We start from the raw sequence: 22,096 nt of genomic DNA, 5'->3' as shown, positions 1-22,096 counted from the left end.
ACAATCTCTTTATCCTCTCTGCTAACATCCACCTAAGACTCTAAACTCCCAGCTCTATCTCTTGACTCACACTTCAACTCCAACTCTAACTCCCCGCACTTAACTTCAACTCCTCCTGCCCACACTTCAACTGCCTTACTGTCCACTGGGAGGGGTGTTTTATACCCAGGCTAAGCCCGCCCCTGAGGGTTCTAACTGTCAGAACATTTAACCCCTACCTGGCATGAGGCTAGTTCTCCACAGCCGCATTCTGGATTAATTGCAGTTTCCGGGTCACCTTCAAAGGTAGCCCCACATAGAGCGCATTGCAGTAGTCCATCAATGGAGAAGTTTGCTACAATCTGGTTGCTTGATAGGTATCATCCAAATGTAAAGGTGACTGATGTGCCTTTTAAAAAGAAAATTCCCCGTGTGAAAATTAGGAATGCAGTGTGAGAGATGTAGTGGACAGGGTGTGTGTGTGTGTGTGTGTGTGTGTAATTTGTAGTATCAATTCATAGCTCAAAGAATTGTCTACTTTTTCATGGTGTTATTTCATTTTATTACCCAGAGATCTGAAAAGGCAGTAAACAAACCTACAGTTTTCTAAAGAAGCAGCCTTTCTTCATGTTAGACTCATGCGGGCATCCTTCTTATGCTATTAGGAAACTTACCCTTAACAACACATATTTGTGAATTGCTCTGATGAACATGTAAAAGCCAGTTATTAAATTATTTTATACAATTGACGGTCATTTAGTCATGGGGAGTAGTCTACACTCAGAGATGTTGTGTTTACCGCGCGTCTTTAGACCCACAGAAGCACACTGCAACCCAAGGAGCCATTGAAATGCACCACCTTTCCTGCAAGTGTGGCATTTTGCTATTTCTTATTATTCAAGTGTCTTGCCTTTCATGTAAACTATTGTCATGAAACTAAGCCAGAGAGAGTCATGAAACCCAAGTGGTTGGTACAGTACATGCTTTTCTCCATGATACTTCATTCCTTTCCCCCTCATCACTGGCTTTGTAACATACACAACCTTGGTTGGCATTCTGTGGCCACTGAGTGTGCATAGCCATTACTAGGCTGTTTTTTTGGGTTCCCCCTCTCAGTTTTTTGCTAACTGGTTTTGTGCTTCTGAATACTTTGGGGCTTCCCTGCTGACATCTCCTTACTCATAGGAGGAACTTCAGCAAAGGCAGTTCTATCCATTTTCAGGCACATAGAAAACTCATTTGAAACAAAGCACAGGAACTGGGCTAAAAAACGGGCCATGGAAGTAGTAATCATATTGAAAAGGGCTACAGAACAATAGAAAAAGTCGCGTGAAAGTCGCGGGAATTGGAACGTAAAAATAAAGGTGATTTGGCAGTCAAAGCAGACTTCTCAGTGAAATCTAAATGAGTGATGTTCCTCCTTTGATCTGCTCCTACTGTATTAAAAATATTAATCCAACTTCTTGAAAGAGGAACAATGTGACCGTGTCACACCACAGGAATTCATCAGTTTATAGACATAGAATGCAGGCAGGGTTACTGGAATTAGATGCCTAAAGTTAGAAGCTAGATCTGTAATTGAATGAAGCTGATTTTCAAGAGCTTGGCACCCAGCCGCTTTCACTAAATATATATATATATATATATATATATATATATAATGTTGGCAGCTGTGATTAGAGAGGCTCCACAGTGTGTGCTACTTAGCTCAGTTTCCCCATGTAGAAACCAGATTACCTAATTAGAACTAAATTCAGAGGTTGAAATCCTACGTTTGTGGCATACAGGCAGCTCAATGTTTGCTGTTGACGCCAGCAATCTCAGGGCCTCTTCACACCTTACAGATTTTAGGCGTACACCAACAATCTTTAAGGTGTACCCCTGAATGTGCAACGTGTAAATAAAATATACCTATATTTGCAAACGTGCTTCATACAGGTACACACCAGGGAGCTCTGGTTGACCGCAGCTCCTTAAGAGTTTGTTGTAGATGCTTGCAGGAGGTCATTGACCCTTACATTTTATTTCCTGTTACAGGTGGGTAGCCGTGTTGGTCTGCCATAGTCGAAACAAAATAGGAAATTCTTTCCAGTAGCACCTTAGAGACCAACTGAGTTTGTTCTTGGTATGAGCTTTCGTGTGCATGCACACTTCTTCAGATACGAAGAAGTATCTACGAAGTATATCGCTACCATACCAAGAACAAACTCAGTTGGTCTCTAAGGTGCTACTGGAAAGAATTTCCTATTTTGTTTCGACATTTTATTTCCTGTTTATCTCATATTGTGCTGCATGTATGGTAGCGATGCCTCACTGCTAGAAGTTCACACGTTGGCCTGGGATGAGGGAGCCAGACATGGAGTTGCATGTAAATAACTCCATAGCCTTCTCTGCTCATGGAAGCTGATCATCCGAGGTTCTAAATCACACAAGGAGACTACACAGGCTCCCTTCTGCAGACACAACCCCTCAGATGTGTGAGAAGGGTGATGGATCCAAGCATTGGGAATGTGATGGCAGTGAGCATGCTCCTGCTATTATTATTATTATTCATTATTTATTGAATTTATAGACCTGGAGGTCTCAGGGCAGTTCCCATAAAAAGATCCCAGTATATAAAATAAAAATAAAAACAATAACCCAGTAATGCACCCCCAAAAGAGCCACATTTTAAAAGGGTATGGGAAGTTGATCAGGTCAACCAAAGGCCTGGTTAAAAAGGAACGTTTTTGCCTGGCACCTAAAGGTGTATAATGAAGGCGCCAGGCGAACTTCCCTGGGGAGGGAATTCCACAGACGGGGAGCCACTGCAGAGAAGGCCCCGTTCTCGTGTCGCCACCCTCTGGACCTCTTGAGGAGGAAGCACACGAAGAAGGGCCCCAGAAGACGATATCAGGGTCTGGGTAGGTTCATATGGAAAGAGGTGGTCCTTGAGGTATTGCAGTCCTTAGCCTGCTATCCTCCTCCTGTGCTTCAAATGGCTTAGAGGGGTGGAAACCAGAAAACCCAAACCCTACATGTCTTTGCTCAGAAGTAGGGATAGATGAATCTTTCCAGTTTCAGTTTCTCATTTTCCCCATCTGAAAATATGTTCTCCACATTTCCACAGCAATTCATGATTTTTTTTTTAAAGACCTCATTGATATTTGGCAGCAGTTTAGTGTGAATTTATCCTAAAATGCACAATGGTGCCTACTTGAGAGGTGTTGGAACTGAGTTCCAGTGAGTTCCAGCTGAAAAAAAAGCCCTGCTTATATGTAGGACATTTTAGTTGGATACTACCCGTAGGATCTGAACCTAGACCATGGGTAGGCAAACCAAGGCCTGGGGGCTGGATCCGGCCCAATCACCTTCTAAATCCGGCACGTGGATGGTCCGGGAATCAGCATGTTTTTACATGGGTAGAATGTTTCCTTTTATTTAAAATGCATCTCTGGGTTATTTGTGGGGCCTGCCTGGTGTTTTTACATGAGTAGAATGTTTAAAATGCATCTCTGGGTTATTTGTGGGGCATAGGAATTCATTCATTTTTTTCTTCTTCAAAATATAGTCCGGCCCCCCACAAGGTCTGAGGGACAGTGGACTGGCCCCCTGCTGAAAAAGTTTGCTGACCGCTGTCCTAGACTGATTCCAGTGTTTTTACTATCCAGTTTGATACCTTATGCTGAAATTATTCTCTCTCTCCTTTCCCAGGAGTACACCATAGATATCATTTTTGCCCAGACTTGGTATGACAGTCGCTTGAAATTTAATAGCACCATGAAAGTACTTATGCTAAATAGCAATATGGTTGGAAAAATTTGGATTCCAGACACTTTCTTCCGGAACTCAAGAAAATCAGATGCCCATTGGATCACAACTCCAAATCGCCTGCTTCGCATTTGGAGTGATGGACGTGTTTTATATACCCTAAGGTAGAGTTCTTAACCACCCACTGAGAATTTTCAGTTCTCTTCACCATTGTTCCCTGTTAATTGCTAATTTTGCATACAGTACTGCTCTTGAAAATTTAAAGTTGCAGGATTTGCAGCCTAATTCTACTCATGTGTACTCAGTAGCAAGTCCTGCTTTTTTCAAGAAACATTACTTCAAAGACATGTGCGTAGGGTTACAGTCTAAGTAAATCAACACTGCTAAGCAGAATTTCCTGCCTAGAATTCAGAAAGAACTGCAGCAGCAGGGAGTGCCATTTTAGGGGGTGAAACTTAATTTTTGCAAATTTCTTCAGCGGGGAGTCTTAAAATCTGTTTTTTTGGGGGGGCATAAGGAATTCAAATCTGCTATTTGTTATTAGACAACATTCAGCTTGGGAAGTCTATCTTTGATGAAGAAGCACATAAACTGCTTTAGGAAAACCAAAGAATTTTTATTTTGACTTCTGAAAATGTCAGGTAATGTGCTGCTGCAAATAATAATAATAATAATAATAATAATAATAATAATAATAATAATAATAATACAACTGCAGGTACTGTACTTGGCAATTATTTTTAATTATTCCTATGCAATTTTACACACATCTTACTTATCAAACAAAGCTTAATTATATTGATTTAACCAAAGTATCTTTTGAATTCCCAAATCATGTCTACGGAGGAAGCTTCTGTAGCTGCAAATAGGGCACTCTTTCTTGTCCTTCTTGTTACATCAGCCCCCCACCCCCCGGAAATCTCAATGCAAGTTTGGCACATCTTAGAGACAAGGAGGGAGGGATAAGAACCCATAGCTCTCCCACCAGACTTCAGCCCGGGCCAATATGGCTAATAGCCACAGATGATGGGATTTGTAGTCCAGCAGTGGACCAGAGGCTCCCCACTCCTGGGTCTGGGGGTTTTCAGTCCTGGTCAACAAAACTGCACCTAACACGCAGCTTCATTAAGTCAGCGGACAAGCTGGTAAATTGAGTTTTTTGAATTGAGCACGTAGCCCCATGGTTTCCAACTGCATTTTTGTGCACAGGGGACTTGCCCAAGGTGAGAGCATTCTGGAAAACAAAGCAAAGTTCAGCTGTTAGCGACTGTAGTAGCAGTAAAAGGATCTGACAACCCTTTGGGCTATTTGGCTCCCCAAGAGTCTCTGGCACCTTCCCTTTCTCTATGGCGTTCTGTCCATGGAAGGAGGCTGGAGGGGAGAGGGGAGAGCTGGCAATTCTCAAACCTGCTTCTTTTGTTGTCAGGCTGATAATTTGCTTATTTTGCTCCCCTAAGGCCAGCCAGTTGCTGTATCTTGTGCTGCCAAACTGAAGCGGGGGGCAGGGGGGGGGGAGAGAGAGATTCCTGTTCTAATGTTTCATTGGTATAAAAGAGTGTACTTTGCAAAATACAGATTGGGAGTTAAGGGAGAAATAAGGAGAGTTGCTGACTGGGCCGCTACAAATAACAAACACACAGAGGTACCATCGGACTATGACAATTTTAAACTCTGAATTTAAAGGCCTTCCCTGAGGGGTTGGAATGGGTGTTTTTTTTAGATAATGCATTAGCAGCTAGTTGCAATGAGTGGAGTGGGTTGCAATGAGTGGAGTGGGTTGCACTCACCTCAGCCATAGCCCATGTTCTCTCCAACTGGGAGTAATGTAACTCATTCCCCCCTATAAATAACTCAGTGCCTCTGTCTGTCACCGCTTGTTTACCCTAGTGTCCTTTCTGGCCAGAAAAGAACTGATCTGTTGCATGTGCTTTCCCCTGTTGTTTGTCCTCGCCATACTTTCCTTGCGATTGGTAACACCAGCCAGGCACCTCAGAGCCCAGTTGTTTACATGCACGTAGAGCGTCATGACTGCCACCCGCAACCCATCCGCATTCAGCAACATTTTTTAATTCTCTGGCCATTGGTCTGTTGCACACCTGCATGGTTTGACCGACTTGCAAGGACTCACTTTCACGCAGGTCTGTGGCGTAGGAGCAGGCCAGCATTGAGCATTTCTGTGCAGAGACAACAAGCTCCAGGGAGCCATCGAGAGATGCCTCAAAGGCAGTGGCAGAGCGTTCACTGCTAGTGCCCAGGGCAGGGGTGTGCATGCCAGGGTGTGTGTGGCATGCCCACCCACTGTAGCTAAATGGAGCCACGCTGAGCCGCCTGCTAAAAAGGACAGAAACCCCTTCTCCATTCACTGCTTTGACTTGGGCTGCATACACGCTAGGCCTTTAAAGCACCTTCAAGGCACATTGTTCCCCTCAAAGAATTCTGGCCACTGCGGTTTGTTGAAGGTTGCTAGGAATTGTAACTCTGTGAGGGTACCTACACTACCCTGTATTCTTGGGGTGTGTGTGTGTCTGTGTGTGTGTGTGTGTGTGTTTCAAATGTGCTATAAAGGTATACTGTGTAGACCAGTGTTTTTCAACCACTGTTCCGCGGCACACTAGTGTGCCGCGAGATGTTGCCTGGTGTGCCATGGGAAAAATTTGTTTATTTGATTCCTATTCAAGAGAATTACTTTATATATAGTCAATATAGGCACAGAGTTAATTTTTTTAACATTTTCTAACGGTGGTGTGCCTCGTGATTTTTTTCATGAAACAAGTGTGCCTTTGCCCAAAAAAGGTTGAAAAACACTGGTGTAGACAGCCTTCAACTGCTGGGCTTGCAAACTCTGCATCCTTTTGGAGAAGGCCCCCCATTGCACCTTGCAGTCAGGGCAACACATCTTCCAGGCAAAGGATGTGCAGTGGTGGCAGTAGACCTGGGACATAGGTGACAATCCCATAGCTGGCTGCTCCTCCTGATCCCAGACACTCACTTACCAATGGGAGGAGACGCCTTGTACCTTCTCTGCTTTGTGATGGCTTCCTTTCTCATCACGCAGCACAGAAATACTGCTGTCTGCTCTTCGGGAAAGAGAGCCACCCGGCACAGCTAATGTTTACTGGTATAAGTCCACTTAAAACCTGTGAAACTCTCAATTAATTATGTGTGCTGTGTTCATTCCCAATGCATTAAAGTGTTGCAGCCTGGGAAACAGCTTTTGGGACTGTGCAGAACATGATAATAGTAGTGCCTCTTTAGGGTGGGAAGGTTCTGCCACCGAAGAGAAATGACTTTGACATCTTAGTTAAAGTGCCCAATCGTTTCCAGTTCATTCCCTCACACTTTTCTCCCCTTTCTAACCAGGTTGACGATTAATGCCGAATGTTATCTCCAGCTTCATAACTTTCCCATGGATGAGCATTCCTGCCCCCTGGAGTTTTCAAGCTGTAGGTGGTAAAGTGTTTCATATAATTCTTCTCATTTTAAATGGAGGCCCCATTGATTAACAGGCTGTTCAGAGGGCTTTGTTCCACTTGGCACCAACTTAGGTCTGAAGTGTCATGAGCACTTTTGGTATTGCATATCACTTCTTTCCAGTTTAGGTGAAGCGACTCGCCTGTGGGGAAATGGCATTGCATCTCGAGGCCAACAACAAGGAGGGAAACCTATTATACAGATCCAGAGCTTTGATACACATGAGCCATAACCCCTGCTAAGGAAGTTTGTCAGGTTCAGATTCTAATGTAGAAGAAATAAAGATTAGGGAAGTTTTTAATCTGTGATATTTTAATATTTGTCGGAAGCCGCCCAGAGTGGCCGAGGAGACCCGGCCAGATGGGCGGGGTACAAATAAATTATTATTATTATTATTATTATTATTATTATTATTATTATTATTATTATTATTCATTGCTCCAGGGTCTCCAGGAGATGCTGAGGATTGAAACAGGGACCTTCTGCATGCAAAGCAGCTGCTCCAGCACTGAGTTTCAGCTGTTCCCACTGATCCTAAATTTATCTAAGAATTTCTAGCTTCAGTGGCTTTCAGAATTATACCCAATGTTATAAATGGCAGTAAGCTTATAAAACTAATCTGCTCACAAGGACATAACACTGTCATGGGCAGAATGGGAAAAAACAAACAAACCAAAGTTTCTTTCCAGTTCTTGAACTTAATTGGGGATAAAATGTAACTACTACGTATGTCTTTAAACTGTGATTTATTGCTGTCCTTTATTTTAGTCCTCCAGATGGGAAGTGCTTTCAGAATTCGTTCCCTTCAAAGACTCAGGGCTTATTCACACTTACTGTCCTCCACTCCGTATCCAAGCACCCCCCCTCCAATGTAAATCAATACTTCCTTGTAGTATGCATAATTCTGCTTTTCTTTTTTATCACTTGCATACTTTATGCTGGTTTTACTAACTTCGGTAAATCATATTCAACAGCCCCTTTCAGCTTCCGAGATTTCAGCAGGCATTGCCTGTAACACTTCCAAGAATATATTTACAGCTCTAATAATGGAATCATGGTACACACACGGCCCTGAAATCTACTCAAATCTACTGCAAAGGGAGGCTAACTTCTTAATTCAAGGCTGTCTTCCTGTTGCCATCACTCTTAGCAATAACTTGGAAAAGAATCCTTATTTACCTCCACAAACCGTTTACCCATTAGTGAACTGGACTATTCTCTGAAAGTTGTTCTGTAGTTATATACAACATGCTAAAACATTCTGTATCAGCATTACACCACCCCTCACTGCTACAGGGTGCTTGATTTTTTTTTGTACAAATGTTGTGCCACTCTCTTCTAGATGGATATCCGAGGAATGAAATTATATACAAATGGAAAAAGTCCTCTGTGGAAGTGGCAGATCCCAAATACTGGAGATTGTATCAATTTGCATTTGTAGGCTTACGTAATACAACAGATATCTCCCATACACAGTCCGGTAAGGAAACAACCACATTTATTTAAACTAGATACTTCTGGACTATGGGTAGTATAAGTAGGCATTGTTTTCTGTTTCCCCCTGTTTTCGTCACATGCAACACTGTTTCTGTCCCACTACAGCTCATCTTCTGTTAAAAACAGCACTATTTATCTCGATGTGTGCTGCAACGAAATCACATAGCTTACACAATTGATGTAACTGATTATATAAATTGAGTTGTGATGTTATTCCACCTCGTTCACTTCAGAGTAAAGGAAACAAAAATGCTAAGGGTGAAGGAGGAAGTATTACCGGTATTTGCAGACTGAAAACAACAACAACTAATACTGATTGTTGATTGATTTCCATTCTGGACATGGAATGAATAAGCTGACTTGGGCAGTTTCTACTCCTATGTCCTTATTTGTCAGAATTCTCTGACATTCCTATTCTGGACTCATTTTTTGGTGGAAGATGTGTGTGTGTGTGTGTGTGTGTGTGTGTGTGTGTTTCCTAGCTGTAACAACCTCAGAGTAATGTTTCAGACTCTGCTATTTTCACTCATATAGTAGAATGTGAAAATGAACCTTAGTCTTTTTTTTCCAGACCAAAGCAGCTCTGGTCATCAAAGGGAGTGCACTTCCCTCATACCTGTGTCTAGTTCCCACACTGCGGAGTGTTTGCCCCTAAGCAGTCCCTCCGGAGTCTTCCCATTGTGTGCCTCCAACCTTCCTCCATGGTGCTCTCTGCTGTGTTTGAGGAAGTAGCAAGAACCTGGGAGCCGTGTGCCATGCGCCCCACCCAACTCACCCACTGCAGGAACATCCATACAGTTTTGGTGCATCTGTGTCTTATTTCTGGCTGGGTCAACAGGGAGGAAAGATCCCACCACATGGCACACCAAGTACACACCCTTTCACAATGGGTTTGCTATTATACTAACTAGAGAAATGCAATTACTGTCGCATTCTTTGTTAGAAGCCAAATAGGCAAAGATTTAGTAATTTATTTTTAATAACCTATGGTTTTATCGAGTTTCCATGATACAGAAAACAATGAACAGAACCCACATCATTCCAAAGAACAACAAGAAAATAATTACAGTTTCCCTTCACCTCCCAGCTGCTCACTTTGACCTTCTGTAGCAATTAGAGCAGACATACAGTTCTCGACTTATTTGGCTTCTCCTGGTCCACAGGCTGGATGTCCAAATATTTGCCAGCCACTGGTCTTCCATAAAACATTGAGGATATTTGATCAGAGAGCACTTCCTCAGCAGCAAATTCCCAGCCACATTATAAGGTGTTCTTTTGGTGGGAGAGGTGAAGAGAAAACAGGAGATCACTTGCAGGATATAACTGACCGAATTTCTTTTCTTTTCCTTGCAGGGGATTACGTTGTCATGACGATTTTCTTTGTTCTGAGTAGGCGTATGGGGTACTTTACCATTCAGACCTACATTCCTTGCATATTGACAGTAGTCCTTTCCTGGGTCTCCTTCTGGATTAATAAAGATGCAGTGCCCGCGAGGACATCATTAGGTAGCTATTCTCTTTGCAAACCCATCTTCATGTATGCTCCTGTATGGGTTGGCATGCCTCTCTGTGGCATAGAAAATTTCAGACTCTGCACATATTTTCTCCTTGAAGCATGAAAATGGCAGCAGTAAGGCAGACATCATTAGAAATGTGGGTCCACATTCAGCAGGTGTTCCACAAGACACATGGAGCTTGTTGAGGCAGGCTGAAATCATCTCACACTTTTATAAATTCAGGTTTGCTACCTTGATTCAGCAGTCCTCGTTGACAGGCGCAGAATCATGTTTTAACTACTTTCCTTAGCTTACTTTTGACCAGTTGTGTTAGCTCCGATGGGTACCACCAACTACATTCCCCTAAAACTGTGCCTCTGGAACAAACTGACATCACGATGTAGTATCTTTCCAATTTAGACATTCCAGCTTTGACACTGGGCAACCAATAGCAGAGCTACAGCAGCTGCTCCGAAGATATAGTTTAAAATAAGAACAAGAGAAGAACTGGCTACTTTTCCAGTGTGCCCCTCCAACCCCCACCCCATAGCTCACCTTTTAAGAGAACCTGAACTCTTGGCTCAACTCTAGTAAAGGTAAAGGGACCCCTGACTGTTAGGTCCAGTCGCAAATGACTCTGGGGTTGTGGCGCTCATCTCGCTTTATTGGCCGAGGGAGCCAGAATACAGCTTCCGGGTCATGTGGCCAGCAGGACTAAGCCGCTTGTGGCGAACCAGAGCAGCGCATGGAAAGGCCCTTTGCCTTTCCGCAGGAGCAGTACCTATTTATCTACTTGCACTTTGATGTGCTTTCGAACTGCTAGGTTGGCAGGAGCTGGGACCGAGCAACGGGAGCTCTCCCCGTTGCAGGGATTCGAACCGCCGACCTTCTGATCAGGAAGCCCTAGGCTTTGTAGTTTAACCCACAGCGACACACAAAGACTTCCCACAAAGGCATCCATCTGGTCTCATTTTAAAACAGGAACCATGCTGGCCATATGAGTAAGGCATATCTTGGAACAACTGTATACCTTTAGGTACCAAATTCTGTCTTCTGTCCCCTGCTTTCCTCCCATTTGAGCTCCCTTTGGACTTCCAAATTAAATAACTGAATGCAATAGTGATTTTAATCTGTTAAATGTTGAGAAAGCATCATGTGAACAGGGTCACCAGTCCTTTGTGCTGTTTGAGAAAATGGTAAATGGGGGAATAGGCACAATAAAGGTAAAATCTATATTTAGCTGCATTTTGTTTTTCATCCACAAAGCCTTCTATAGTAAAGCATGATTAAACCTGTTATTAAAATACCCTTAAAACAAAGTTGTTGTTGTTGTTGTTGAGTACAAAACAACAAATGTAAAGAATGACCCAAAACCTATGCAGCAACTTTTTATATAATGAACGAAATAGAAAAATTAGTGGGGCGAAAATGTCTTAAGAGATATATGCAACCTTTAAAACAAAAGTATGAGTACCCAGGTCTAAGTGTGTGGGTGGGTGTGTAAAAGGATGCCTGCAGTAGTAATGCTTTTATTTGCTTCCTTGCTTCTATTTCTATCCTGCTTTCCAGCCAGCAGGTTTGCAAAGTGACTGACAAAAATAACCCAGTTAAAACACTAAAACTATGTAACCAAAACCAGAATTGGATCTATATTTTCACGAGTTTGCATCCTTATAGAACCATATTGTAATTGCTTTTGGTATCTGCTTCACACAAATGTTTCCCTTGTACATCAGGAATGATCCATAGTTTAATCATCTCTAGAATATTAACACCTAACAGCATACTGTCATACCTTGATTCTCGAACTTAATCTATTCCAGAAGTCCATTTGATTCCCGAAACCATTCGAAAAACAAGGTGCGGCTTCCGTTTGGCTGCAGGAGCTTCCTGCACTCTTGCGGAAGCCGTGTCGGATGTTCAGCTTCCGGAAAAAGTTCAAAAACTAGAACACTTACTTCCGGGTTGGTGGCATTCCGAATTGTTGGTCAACTAAGTCATTCGAGAACCAAGATATGACTGTAATCCTATGTGTGTCTACTTAGAAGTAAGTCCAACTGAGTTCCTAAGAACCTTAAGAAGAGCCCCGCTAGATCAAACCAAACAAAGGTCTATCTAGTCCAGCACTCACAGTGGCCAACCATATGTCCATGGGAAATTCACAACCAGGACCCAAGTGCAACAGCACTCTGCCCAGCAAATGATACTCAGAGGCATCTAACTTCCAACAGTGGAGGTAAAATACCCCCATTCTGATGACTAGCCTTATCCTCTCAATGGGGGGTTATTCCCAGGTCAAGTGGGTATAGGGTTACAGCCTAAGCATTGTTGCAAGTTCTCTTGGTGAAACCATTTCTGTTATATATTTATATTTTAACAGGCATCACCACTGTGTTGACCATGACCACGCTGAGTACAATTGCAAGGAAGTCTCTTCCCAAGGTTTCCTACATAACAGCAATGGACCTTTTTGTCTCTGTGTGTTTCATTTTTGTGTTTGCTGCCCTGGTGGAGTATGGCACCTTGCATTATTTCACCAACAACAAAAAGGGGGCCGAAGAGAAAGACAAGAAATCCAAAAACAAGTCCTCAGTAAGTGTGAATAACTAGAGAATTCTAGCATTTTTTATCTCCTCGGTCCTAACGTTTTATTATGAAGGAAATGTTTCAGGAGCAAGGTTGCAGACCTGACATTTTAGCAAACAACAATGCCGTTCTTTAACGTTTACAGACAGGATCCTTACGAATGCTTAAATAATGGCGTTGTAGGCTATCCTGAATTCAGCCTACGTCTTTAATTTGATACAATCCTTTGGCTGCAGGATGCTGGATAATATCAGAGCCAGAAATTCCATTCCGTGACAAAGCAGAAGGGAAGAGATTAGCAGGAATAAAGGACAGGTGCATAGTCTTCCCAGTTCTCATATTGCATGGGGAGTAGGAAAAATCGAGGTCAGATATACTGTAAGGCAGGGATGGGGAAACCTGTGGCCGTCCAGGTATTATTGGACAAAGGAAAACCCAAATTAATCTTGTTTACAAATTTAGTACTGACAATAACTGTATTTAAAATATCACCCATTCTTATAAAATTCAGAACAATTCATTTTAACCCATTTCCCTCCCTCCTTTCTATTTTTTTTTTTAAAAAAAACTTGGTAAGGTTTTAATCCAAACCCCAGTTGTTGCCTTGAAGTCTTCCTGGAGTGGTGGGGCCATCTCCATTTCTGCAACCCTGCCAAGCACGCCAGCCAGGAAGGAAGCACAATGGGGGTGGCGAAGGCCAGTCACGAGTAGATGCAGTGCAGTCATGTGACAGCAGTGGGGCTGGCTCAGGACCCACCAACTCCTAGGCTGACTCAACCCCTCCGTTTGTTTGTTTTATCACAACAAGCAAAACCCTCAGCATTGGTCCCCATAGCAGTGACAGCACCATCTACCGGGAATACATTTTGTTTCTTAGGTTAGCAAAACACCTCCATCTGTTCAGGCAATTTTTTTTGCAACAAACAACAACAAACTCATACTATCTGTGAATCAGCAATTTGCTTAGTTACGGGAGAGATAGCCATAGCATGGGTCTGTCTCTGTTTATGTCTTTGTAATTATATCAAAATAATATGTGTTCTACAGTGAGTCAAATAGCAAAGATGGGAAAACGCTCACCCACTGGTGGAGGAAGAGGGGGTGGGGGGAGCGCATCGCCCCCGGCACCAAGATCCTGGTGGGGTGCCATCGGGGCTGCCCCCCTGCTGGGTGCCATGCCCTCACAGGTGTCACACCACACCCCCAGGATGTGTGCCATGCCCCCGGGACGTGCGCCAGCCATGCCCCTACCTGCTCTCCACCCCCAGTGCTGGAGCATGAAGCGCTGCCACTGTGCTCACCTGACTCTTTTTCTGACTCCAAGGTGACTATCAGCCCATTGGATGGTGCAAAGTTAGGACTGTGCTATTAGGCCAACCATATTCATGTCTGTCCATTTCCCGCCCTGGAATAAAACTGCCCTGGGGGAGGAACTCAGTGCAAGTAAAGGTAAAGGGACCCCTGACCGTTAGGTCCAGTCGTGGAGGACTCTGGGGTTGTGGCGCTCATCTCGCTTTACTGGCCGAGGGAGCCGGCGTACAGCTTTTGGGTCATGTGGCCAGCATGACTAAGCCGCTTCTGGCGAACCAGAGCAGCGCACAGAAATGCCGTTTACCTTCCCACCGGAGTGGTACCTATTTATCTACTTGCACCTTGACGTGCTTTTGAACTGCTAGGTTGTCAGGAGCTGGGACCGAACAACGGGAGCTCACCCCGTTGCGGGGATTCGAACCGCCGACCTTCTGATTGGCAAGCCCTAGGCTCTGTGGTGCAAAAAGGACTGTGCTATTAGGCCAACCATATTCATGTCTGTCCATTTTCCTGCCCTAGGGGGTGGGACCCAGTACGAGTATAGCAGAACAAGACTGATGTTCACTGTGGTTTCAGTACATGAGCTGGTATTTGGTCATTGTAAATGCAAGTGGGAAAGTTATTCCACCAGGCTGTGATCAGAGGTGCCTGCTCTGTTTTGTGTGGTCCTGCATGGTGGCTCATAGAGAGTTTGCCCATTTTCTATATAGGCTGCACACACACTCCCATTTACCCCAGTGTGCTCCCAAGGGCTGGTTCAAGACATTTTGCCACCTGAGGCAATTGGCACTCTTCCCCTAGGTACAAACAGAAGCCAACTGGACTTCTGGTTGACTCTTACTCCAATACTGGTGAAAGGACAGTGTCTTCCACTACAGTTGGGGACAGGAGGCTAGTGTAGGGGGAATCGGGCAGACCACATAGCACTGCTGCCTCCGTCCAGTCCCCGCACCTCAGCATCTGCTGCCTGAGGCAGCTGCTTCACTCTGCTTCATCATAGGGCCAGCCCTGTTGCTCCCAATACTGACTTGGGAAGCTGTGTACACATGGCATTAGTCACAATCCATCCTGTCGTTTCTTATGAACTACTGCATTTTAATGCTTTCCCACTCAAAAACTGGCCTTGACCCAAATGGAGAACGGCTCATTGGCTAAATCCATCACCATCCCATCTCCACCTACTGATGCAGATACATAGTGGACAACTTACAATCATTCCCAACCATGCTCATGTGTACAATACGGTGCAAATGTAGTTTCAAACACAGTGAAGAAAGGGGACCTCACTGCATTTTAAGTTGCGAATGTGTACAGAGACATCTTTTTAAAAATCTGGTTGGTGCCTGGCTGGGGCTGGGGGGGGGAGCCCTCTGTGTTAAGGGGTACAAACTAGAGCTGGTGGCGGAGCTGGCAGTTTTGGTCAATATAAAAGCAGAGCCCAGAGACAGTTTTGGGGAGACGTCTTCAGTTCTTTGCTAAGAATGCAGTGACAGAGTATTGCTGAATATTGTGCTGCATGCATTTTGCATATACGTAGCACAGAATTTTGAAGCTGGCTTTCAGTTTTTGCATGCAGTGCAACCTTGCTTAGTGAGATAGAAATCTCAGGTAAATGTATATCAATACTTGGCAGTCACACACTTGCACATAATTATGTTCACTTCCACCATTGATTTCAGTGGTACTAAATTTCCCACTAGGAGCCAAAACACAAAAAGCACTCTAGATTTTTCCTTTTCTTTGTCTATATGCACTTCAGCTAGAGAGTAATGAAGATCTCATGCTTCTTCTAGTCCTCTAATCATTTTGATATTGTTTGAAATTTGTCACAGGGTACCTGGGTGATGTTCAGTAGTCATCTTGTTATGTTTGGAGAGAGCTCCTTTTTTATACCTCTGTCTCAGTCACTCTAAATAACAATTACCATTCGTCTCTTCAATTATTTTGAACTTCAAAAGAGACCAGTGCACAGAAACATGAACATTTAATAATCCCCACAGGGTAAACATACTAAAATATTAATATGGTGCATATCATTAAGTAATATATAAATTTAGCCTTCTCCTATAAATAAATAAGAAGTTACTTTTCGTTACTATGATGTTGAGATTATTTTTTTTAAAAAATATGGAAATTCCCAAGCACTGTAATAAAGGATCACTGAACTGGAATCAGGAGGACTGCAAAGAGCTTTCTGAAATGGAAGAATGGCTAAGTTAAGAATTAGGACAGAAAGCATCATCTCATATTTAATTCACTGTGCATTATATCAAATCTTAATGCTGAAACCAATCTTTACAGCAGCTTCAATTCACCACATTTTCACTTTCTGGACAGAGGGTTGTATCTAAGTTCCAGTACACCCACTGAATTAAATGGACCTACTTTGCTCATGTCCTCTAATTTCAACACATCAGTAATAATAATAATAATAATAATAATAATAATAATAATAATAATGTGATAAAACATCAGACATTAAAAACTCCCCTAAACAGGGCTGCCTTCAGATGTCTTCTAAAAGTCAGGTACCAGTAGTTATTTATTTCATTCACATCTGATGGGAGGGCATTCCACAGGGCGGGCGCCACTACCGAAAAGGCTCTTTGCCTGGTTCGCTGTAATCTTGCTTCTCACAGTGAGGGAACCGCCAGAAGGCCCTCAGAGATGGACCTCAGTGTCCGGGCTGAATGATGGGGGTGGAGATGCTCCTTCCGGTATACTGGGCTGAGGCAGTTTAGGGCTTTAAAGGTCAGCACCAACACTTTGAATTGTGCTCGGAAATGTAGTGGGAGCCGTTGTAGGACTGGTGTTATATGGTCTCAGCGGCCACTCCCAGTCACCAGTCTAGCTGCCACATTACTCATTAATATGAGTAAGGCTAATGTTGAACACAACCCTGTGTGTGTATTTGTTGCTGGTAATTTTTAAAATATTGCCAAAGCAAACGCCTATTCTTTCATTGGTTAGCCTACTTGTTATCTGCTATATAGACAGTCTGGACAGCTGCCCAAAACAGCACAATCTGATGTGCCCCAGTTCTGATTTGTGCATTATTTCATGCACAGATAGCTCCCTGCACAAACTGGAAGAGCAGCTTCCAGGTCCCCTCTATGCCATCAGTGTAGTGGAGCATCGTTTTATGAGGGTCCTTAGGTGTTTCCCCCTAAATATTTTTTTGTAGTTCTGAAAACCTTTGGGTTATCCCAAGCTTACTGATATGCCCCTCTTGTGCACGGATGGTACCACTTTTGCCACATTGGGATCCACATAGGGAGAGAACTGAGATTGAGATTGCTATCAGTATATATGATAATTCCATGGGAATAATAACATTTATACAATGAAATAATGGCAGCAATATATATATATATATATATCACATAAATTGTACAGCTACAGTTAACTAATATGGCCATTTGGTAGTAGAGGAATTATACCCATCTTTGTTGCCCACCTCTTTTCTGCAATGCTTACGGTTCAATTAAGGAGATTAGATTCTTTCTACTGGCAAGATATCATCGTTTAGTAACCAATATGTCAGAAATGTGTCCCATCCAAAACTTTTTATTTCTTCGCACAAAGAGGAAATTATCTGCCTGCTGTATTAAAATGTGTTTAAGCTTTGCATTTTAACAACACTGCAGATGGTAATTGGCTCGGTTAGATCCTAAACGCTACCAAGAATGCTGAAAAAGCAGCTTGTATGAAAATACCTATTTAAAATTTAATCATATAATTTCAGTAACTTTGAGTAGCTCCAGTGGTTGCTGGACTATTTCGGCTCCATTCCTGGGTTGTGAACAGGCTTTGAAGACCTTCATTCCAAGACAAGGCACTATCTCTGGAAAGTCAACATTTCACAAACTCTTGGGTCTAATAATATTGTATCTCAAGTTATTAGGCTCCATATGATTTGATTCCTAATCCTTGCATTTATATTACCCTATAATTTCATGTATACCTTGAGTTTCATGATGGAAGAAAAGTAGGAAGTAAACACACTTAAATAAAACAAATACATCTTTAGCATTAACCTTCCATTATTCTAGCATTTGGTCTTTCGACATGCGTATTGGATAGTGAACTTAACCACATACTTATCTCTCTAAAAAGTCTTACCCTTGAGCCTGTTGTTGTTGTTGTTGTTCAGTCGTTCAGTCGTGTCCGACTCTTCGTGACCCCATGGACCAGAGTATGCCAGTGAGCCTGTTAGGACCTATTAAAACTGGACTGTTTCACAGATCTTGTTACTTAAGATTTTTATTGTGAGAAAGATCCCTTGCATCCCACTTCATTCTCTACTGGAATGAAATATTATTCATTCATTCATTCATTCATTCATACACACCCTACCCATCTGGCTGGGTTTCCCCAGCCACTCTGGGCGGCTTTCAACATAGCATTAAAAACAGAATAAAACTTCAAACATTTAAAACTTCCATGAACAGGGCTGCCTTCAGGTCTCTTCTAAAAGTCAGATAGTTGTTTATTTCTGATGTGCCTACAGTAAAATATTTTATTCATGCATAATGCTCCTCCTTGGACATTTAAATGTATGAACTGTAGTGATACTGCTAAGTTCAGAAACAATGCATAATCCACCTTAGGAAGATATCACTGAATATTTAGTCAAAACTTGAAGAAGATAATGATAAATAATGGCTTGGAGGACAAAAGATGAAAACAGAGCTGCTTAATTGCTGGGGAACAAGCCCAGGTTTTCCCATGGAGTGTGTTCATTTGACACATTCTTTACTGCTGTGCACTGACGTGTGTACTTTTAGGTGTACACTTGATGATTTTTCTTTAAGAGAGCATCCTTATTTTAAACACTAGACCAGGCATCCCCAAATTAGGCCTTCCAGATGTTTTGGGACTACAGTTCCCATCATCCCGGACCACTGGTCCTGCTAGCTAGGGATGATGGGAGTTGTAGTCCCAAAACATCTGGAGGGCCAGGTTTGGCCATGCCTGATTTAGGTGTACACCAAACAGGGGCGGCGTGTTCCATTTCACTGCTTGAGACCACACCCACCGCCACCTGCTGCTGCTACTGCCACCTTCTGCCACTCACTCTGCTTCATCCACCACTGACAGAGAAGTGCCATCGACACTAATTTCAGGTCGGATCACACCAACTTCAGGTGAGATCTCACCTGAAACGGACATGACCTTGCCTGAAATTGGCACCATTGTTGGCACTGCTTCTCCACCACTGGTGGTGCCCATGGGAGTGCCCAAGCGGGGTGCCCATGGGAGTGGCATCTCAGGGGTTTGCAGCAGACCCACCCTGTCTAATGGCTGGGCCAGCCTAGACACATAATGTGTGATGTGTTAGCAGAGTCGCTTGAATAACATAGAGTCCAGAGACAAAAGAAACTGATAATACTTTACTTAATAACTTGAACAAAAGCATATGAGGAGAAATAAATCAGGAGAAAGTAACATGACCAGGACATTGTAATCATTGACTGACCCTTGCTCACAATGAGGAGTTTGAAGTTGAATTAAGTGGGGGTAGAGAGGTAGGGGGGTCATGACTCCTAACAGAGAGTGGGGTTGAGAAGTTCTTCCTCTTCTTTTCTCCTCTCTCCATTGAACTTGACGGGCTTTTAAGTAGTTCGTAAAAGCTGAGCCTTAACCTGTTATCATTTTCTTTAGACTCCTGCACTTCCTGTCCGCCCTGGATCAACATTAATTCCAATCAACAATCTCCGTCACCTTCAAGAACATCGTGGCAATTATGGATATGAGTGCCTTGAAGGGAAAGACTGCACCAGCTTCTTTTGTTGCTTTGACGACTGCCGCACGGGATCGTGGAGAGAAGGACGAATACACATCCGCGTGGCCAAAATTGACTCCTATTCCCGGATCTTCTTTCCCACAGCCTTCGCTTTGTTCAACCTTGTCTACTGGATTGGTTACCTTTACCTCTAAATGCCAGATATTTGACAATCTTGAAAAAGGGATAACTGACACTCTGAAACACACCACAGTAAATAAGATTAAAAGGTTAAAGCCCAGCGTATCATTTCATTTAGTTTTTATGTTGACATTTCAAGATGCGGAAATGAAATTGAGAAAATGTTCACTAGAACTTTTCTATCTTGACCATTTACAAAGCTGGTTGAAAACCCGTTTGGAAAGTTGGGTTTTTATGTTTTCCATCATTTTTCCACTAATTTTTACAAAGATCCGTGGTTTAAAAACTAGACTAGGAATTTCCTTATAATTTGTTTAAAGACAACAATAATTGTTTGAAGTGGATAATTTTGTTGCAGCTCTTACACCAAAGCTGACAAAGCCTTAAGAAACAGAGACTACTCTGAAGAAAGATTTAGTCAACAGCTTATGTTCACAGAGTAATTGGATTTAAGGCCATTTAAACCCATTGACAAATAAATCACTTTAATGTGATGAAGTCAGCTCCAAACAGTTCTTCCTGCTCAGACCAACTTTTGGATAGGGCTGAAAAACGACACTGAATACCAAACTACATGTGATTCATTGGGGGTAATCCATGATTAGGGACGCGGGTGGCGCTGTGGTCTAAACCACTGAGCCTAGAGCTTGCCAATCAGAAGGTCAGTGGTTCGAATCCCCATGACGGGGTGAGCTCCATTGCTTGGTCCCAGCTCCTGCCAACCTTCGGTCCCAACTCCTGCCAACCTAGCAGTTTGAAAGCACATCAAAATGCAAGTAGATAAATAGGTATCGCTCCAGTGGGAGGGTAAACGATATTTCCGTTTGCTTCTCTGGTTTCACCAGAAGCTGCTTAGTCATGCTGGCCACATGACCCAGAAAAACAAAAGTTGGCTCCCTCAGCCAGTAAAGCAAGATGAGCGCTGCAACCCCAGAGTCATTCGTGACTGGACTTAACTGTCAGGGGTCCTTTACCTTTTTAATCCATGATTGAATTCCCTGATGTAATTGTATTTAACCTTTAAAAGCAGCCCTGGAGATTGGCATCACTGGAATTGGGTTGCTATTAGATGGGGAAGGGAAGGATCTGTATCTGTTTTGCAGATATCCTTCAACTCCATCAGGGCCATTCAGAGCTTTGGCATGTGTGAGAGAGAATCCTATTGGGAAATGGTCAGAGGCTTTAAATAAGACATCGGGAAATTCATTCATGGATCTCCCACATGTAGTTTGGCCTTGGCTAAAGTTGCTAATTGACCAGCCCTCTCTTGTTTTTAGCTCTCTGTTCCTCTGTGTAATATTGTTTCATATGGAAATATGTTGGACCATGAACAATATATTCATTTGCCTAAAGAGATGAGAGCAGCATGCAACCAGCATGTTACATAAAATCATGATACTTCTGGGTGCTTTCTGCCCTATATTTGTTTGTTTGTTTGTTTCATAAAATTTATATACCACTTAATTGTAAGGAGGGGAGCTGAAAGTGGTTTATATGTCACATTTGCTACATGTTTTCTTTCTTTTTTTAAAGTCTACTTGTCATCACTTCTGAGAGACTCCTGCCACAAAATATAACATCCCAGAAAAGACCCCTCCTCCCAACTGTCTTTGGTATAAACTGAAGTGCAGCAGAAATCCAAGATCTGTGTTACTTTTAAGTGGTGTTGTTGCTGCCTCTCTTTGGCCATGTCACACGAGGAAGCAGAAAGCAGCAGAATAATGCCTCAAAACGTGCACTTGAAACAAGGCTTTTTCCCAGGCCTGATACTTTTTGTGTAAGTTCACTCGTCTTCATGGGCAACCGAAATGTGGAATCGTGTCAGCTCAAGCAATTCTTAATGCTATTCGCCACATCTTCAGGAACACTGGAATCGAGGCGATCACATAGGGTGAGATATCACAATCTTGCTTCCCATTAGCATTGTCCCTCCCAGAGGTCTGGGCAGCACTATTGTGATATATAACCCCATTGTTAGCTTCTCCCATGTGATGTCATCAGTTCCAGTCAAGCCATATAGCAGGACCATGCAGATGTGGCAAATACATTTGGAAACATAAGAACCGTGAGATTTGGACAC

At 42.9% G+C, this 22,096-nt stretch overlaps 1 protein-coding gene across 1 annotated transcript in view; it reads left to right on the top strand.

Annotated features, from left to right (window-relative positions):
* GABRG1 (gamma-aminobutyric acid type A receptor subunit gamma1) overlaps positions 1-20,116 on the top strand; it is a 58,233-nt gene extending 38,117 nt beyond the window's left edge. The window contains exons 4-9 of the mRNA XM_033160511.1: positions 3,673-3,893; positions 7,090-7,172; positions 8,543-8,680; positions 10,051-10,203; positions 12,574-12,785; positions 19,755-20,116. Coding sequence (XP_033016402.1) covers positions 3,673-3,893; positions 7,090-7,172; positions 8,543-8,680; positions 10,051-10,203; positions 12,574-12,785; positions 19,755-20,030 — 1,083 coding nt within the window. The 3' untranslated portion in view covers positions 20,031-20,116. The remainder of the gene's footprint in view (positions 1-3,672; positions 3,894-7,089; positions 7,173-8,542; positions 8,681-10,050; positions 10,204-12,573; positions 12,786-19,754) is intronic.
* The last annotated feature ends 1,980 nt before the right edge of the window (positions 20,117-22,096 follow it).

Source organism: Lacerta agilis, chromosome 9 (genome assembly GCF_009819535.1).
Source record: "Lacerta agilis isolate rLacAgi1 chromosome 9, rLacAgi1.pri, whole genome shotgun sequence".
In the NCBI taxonomy this organism is placed as follows: Eukaryota; Metazoa; Chordata; class Lepidosauria; order Squamata; family Lacertidae; genus Lacerta; species Lacerta agilis.
The sequence above is the reverse complement of the archived record's forward strand: the minus strand, read 5'-3'. Positions and strand labels throughout refer to the sequence as shown.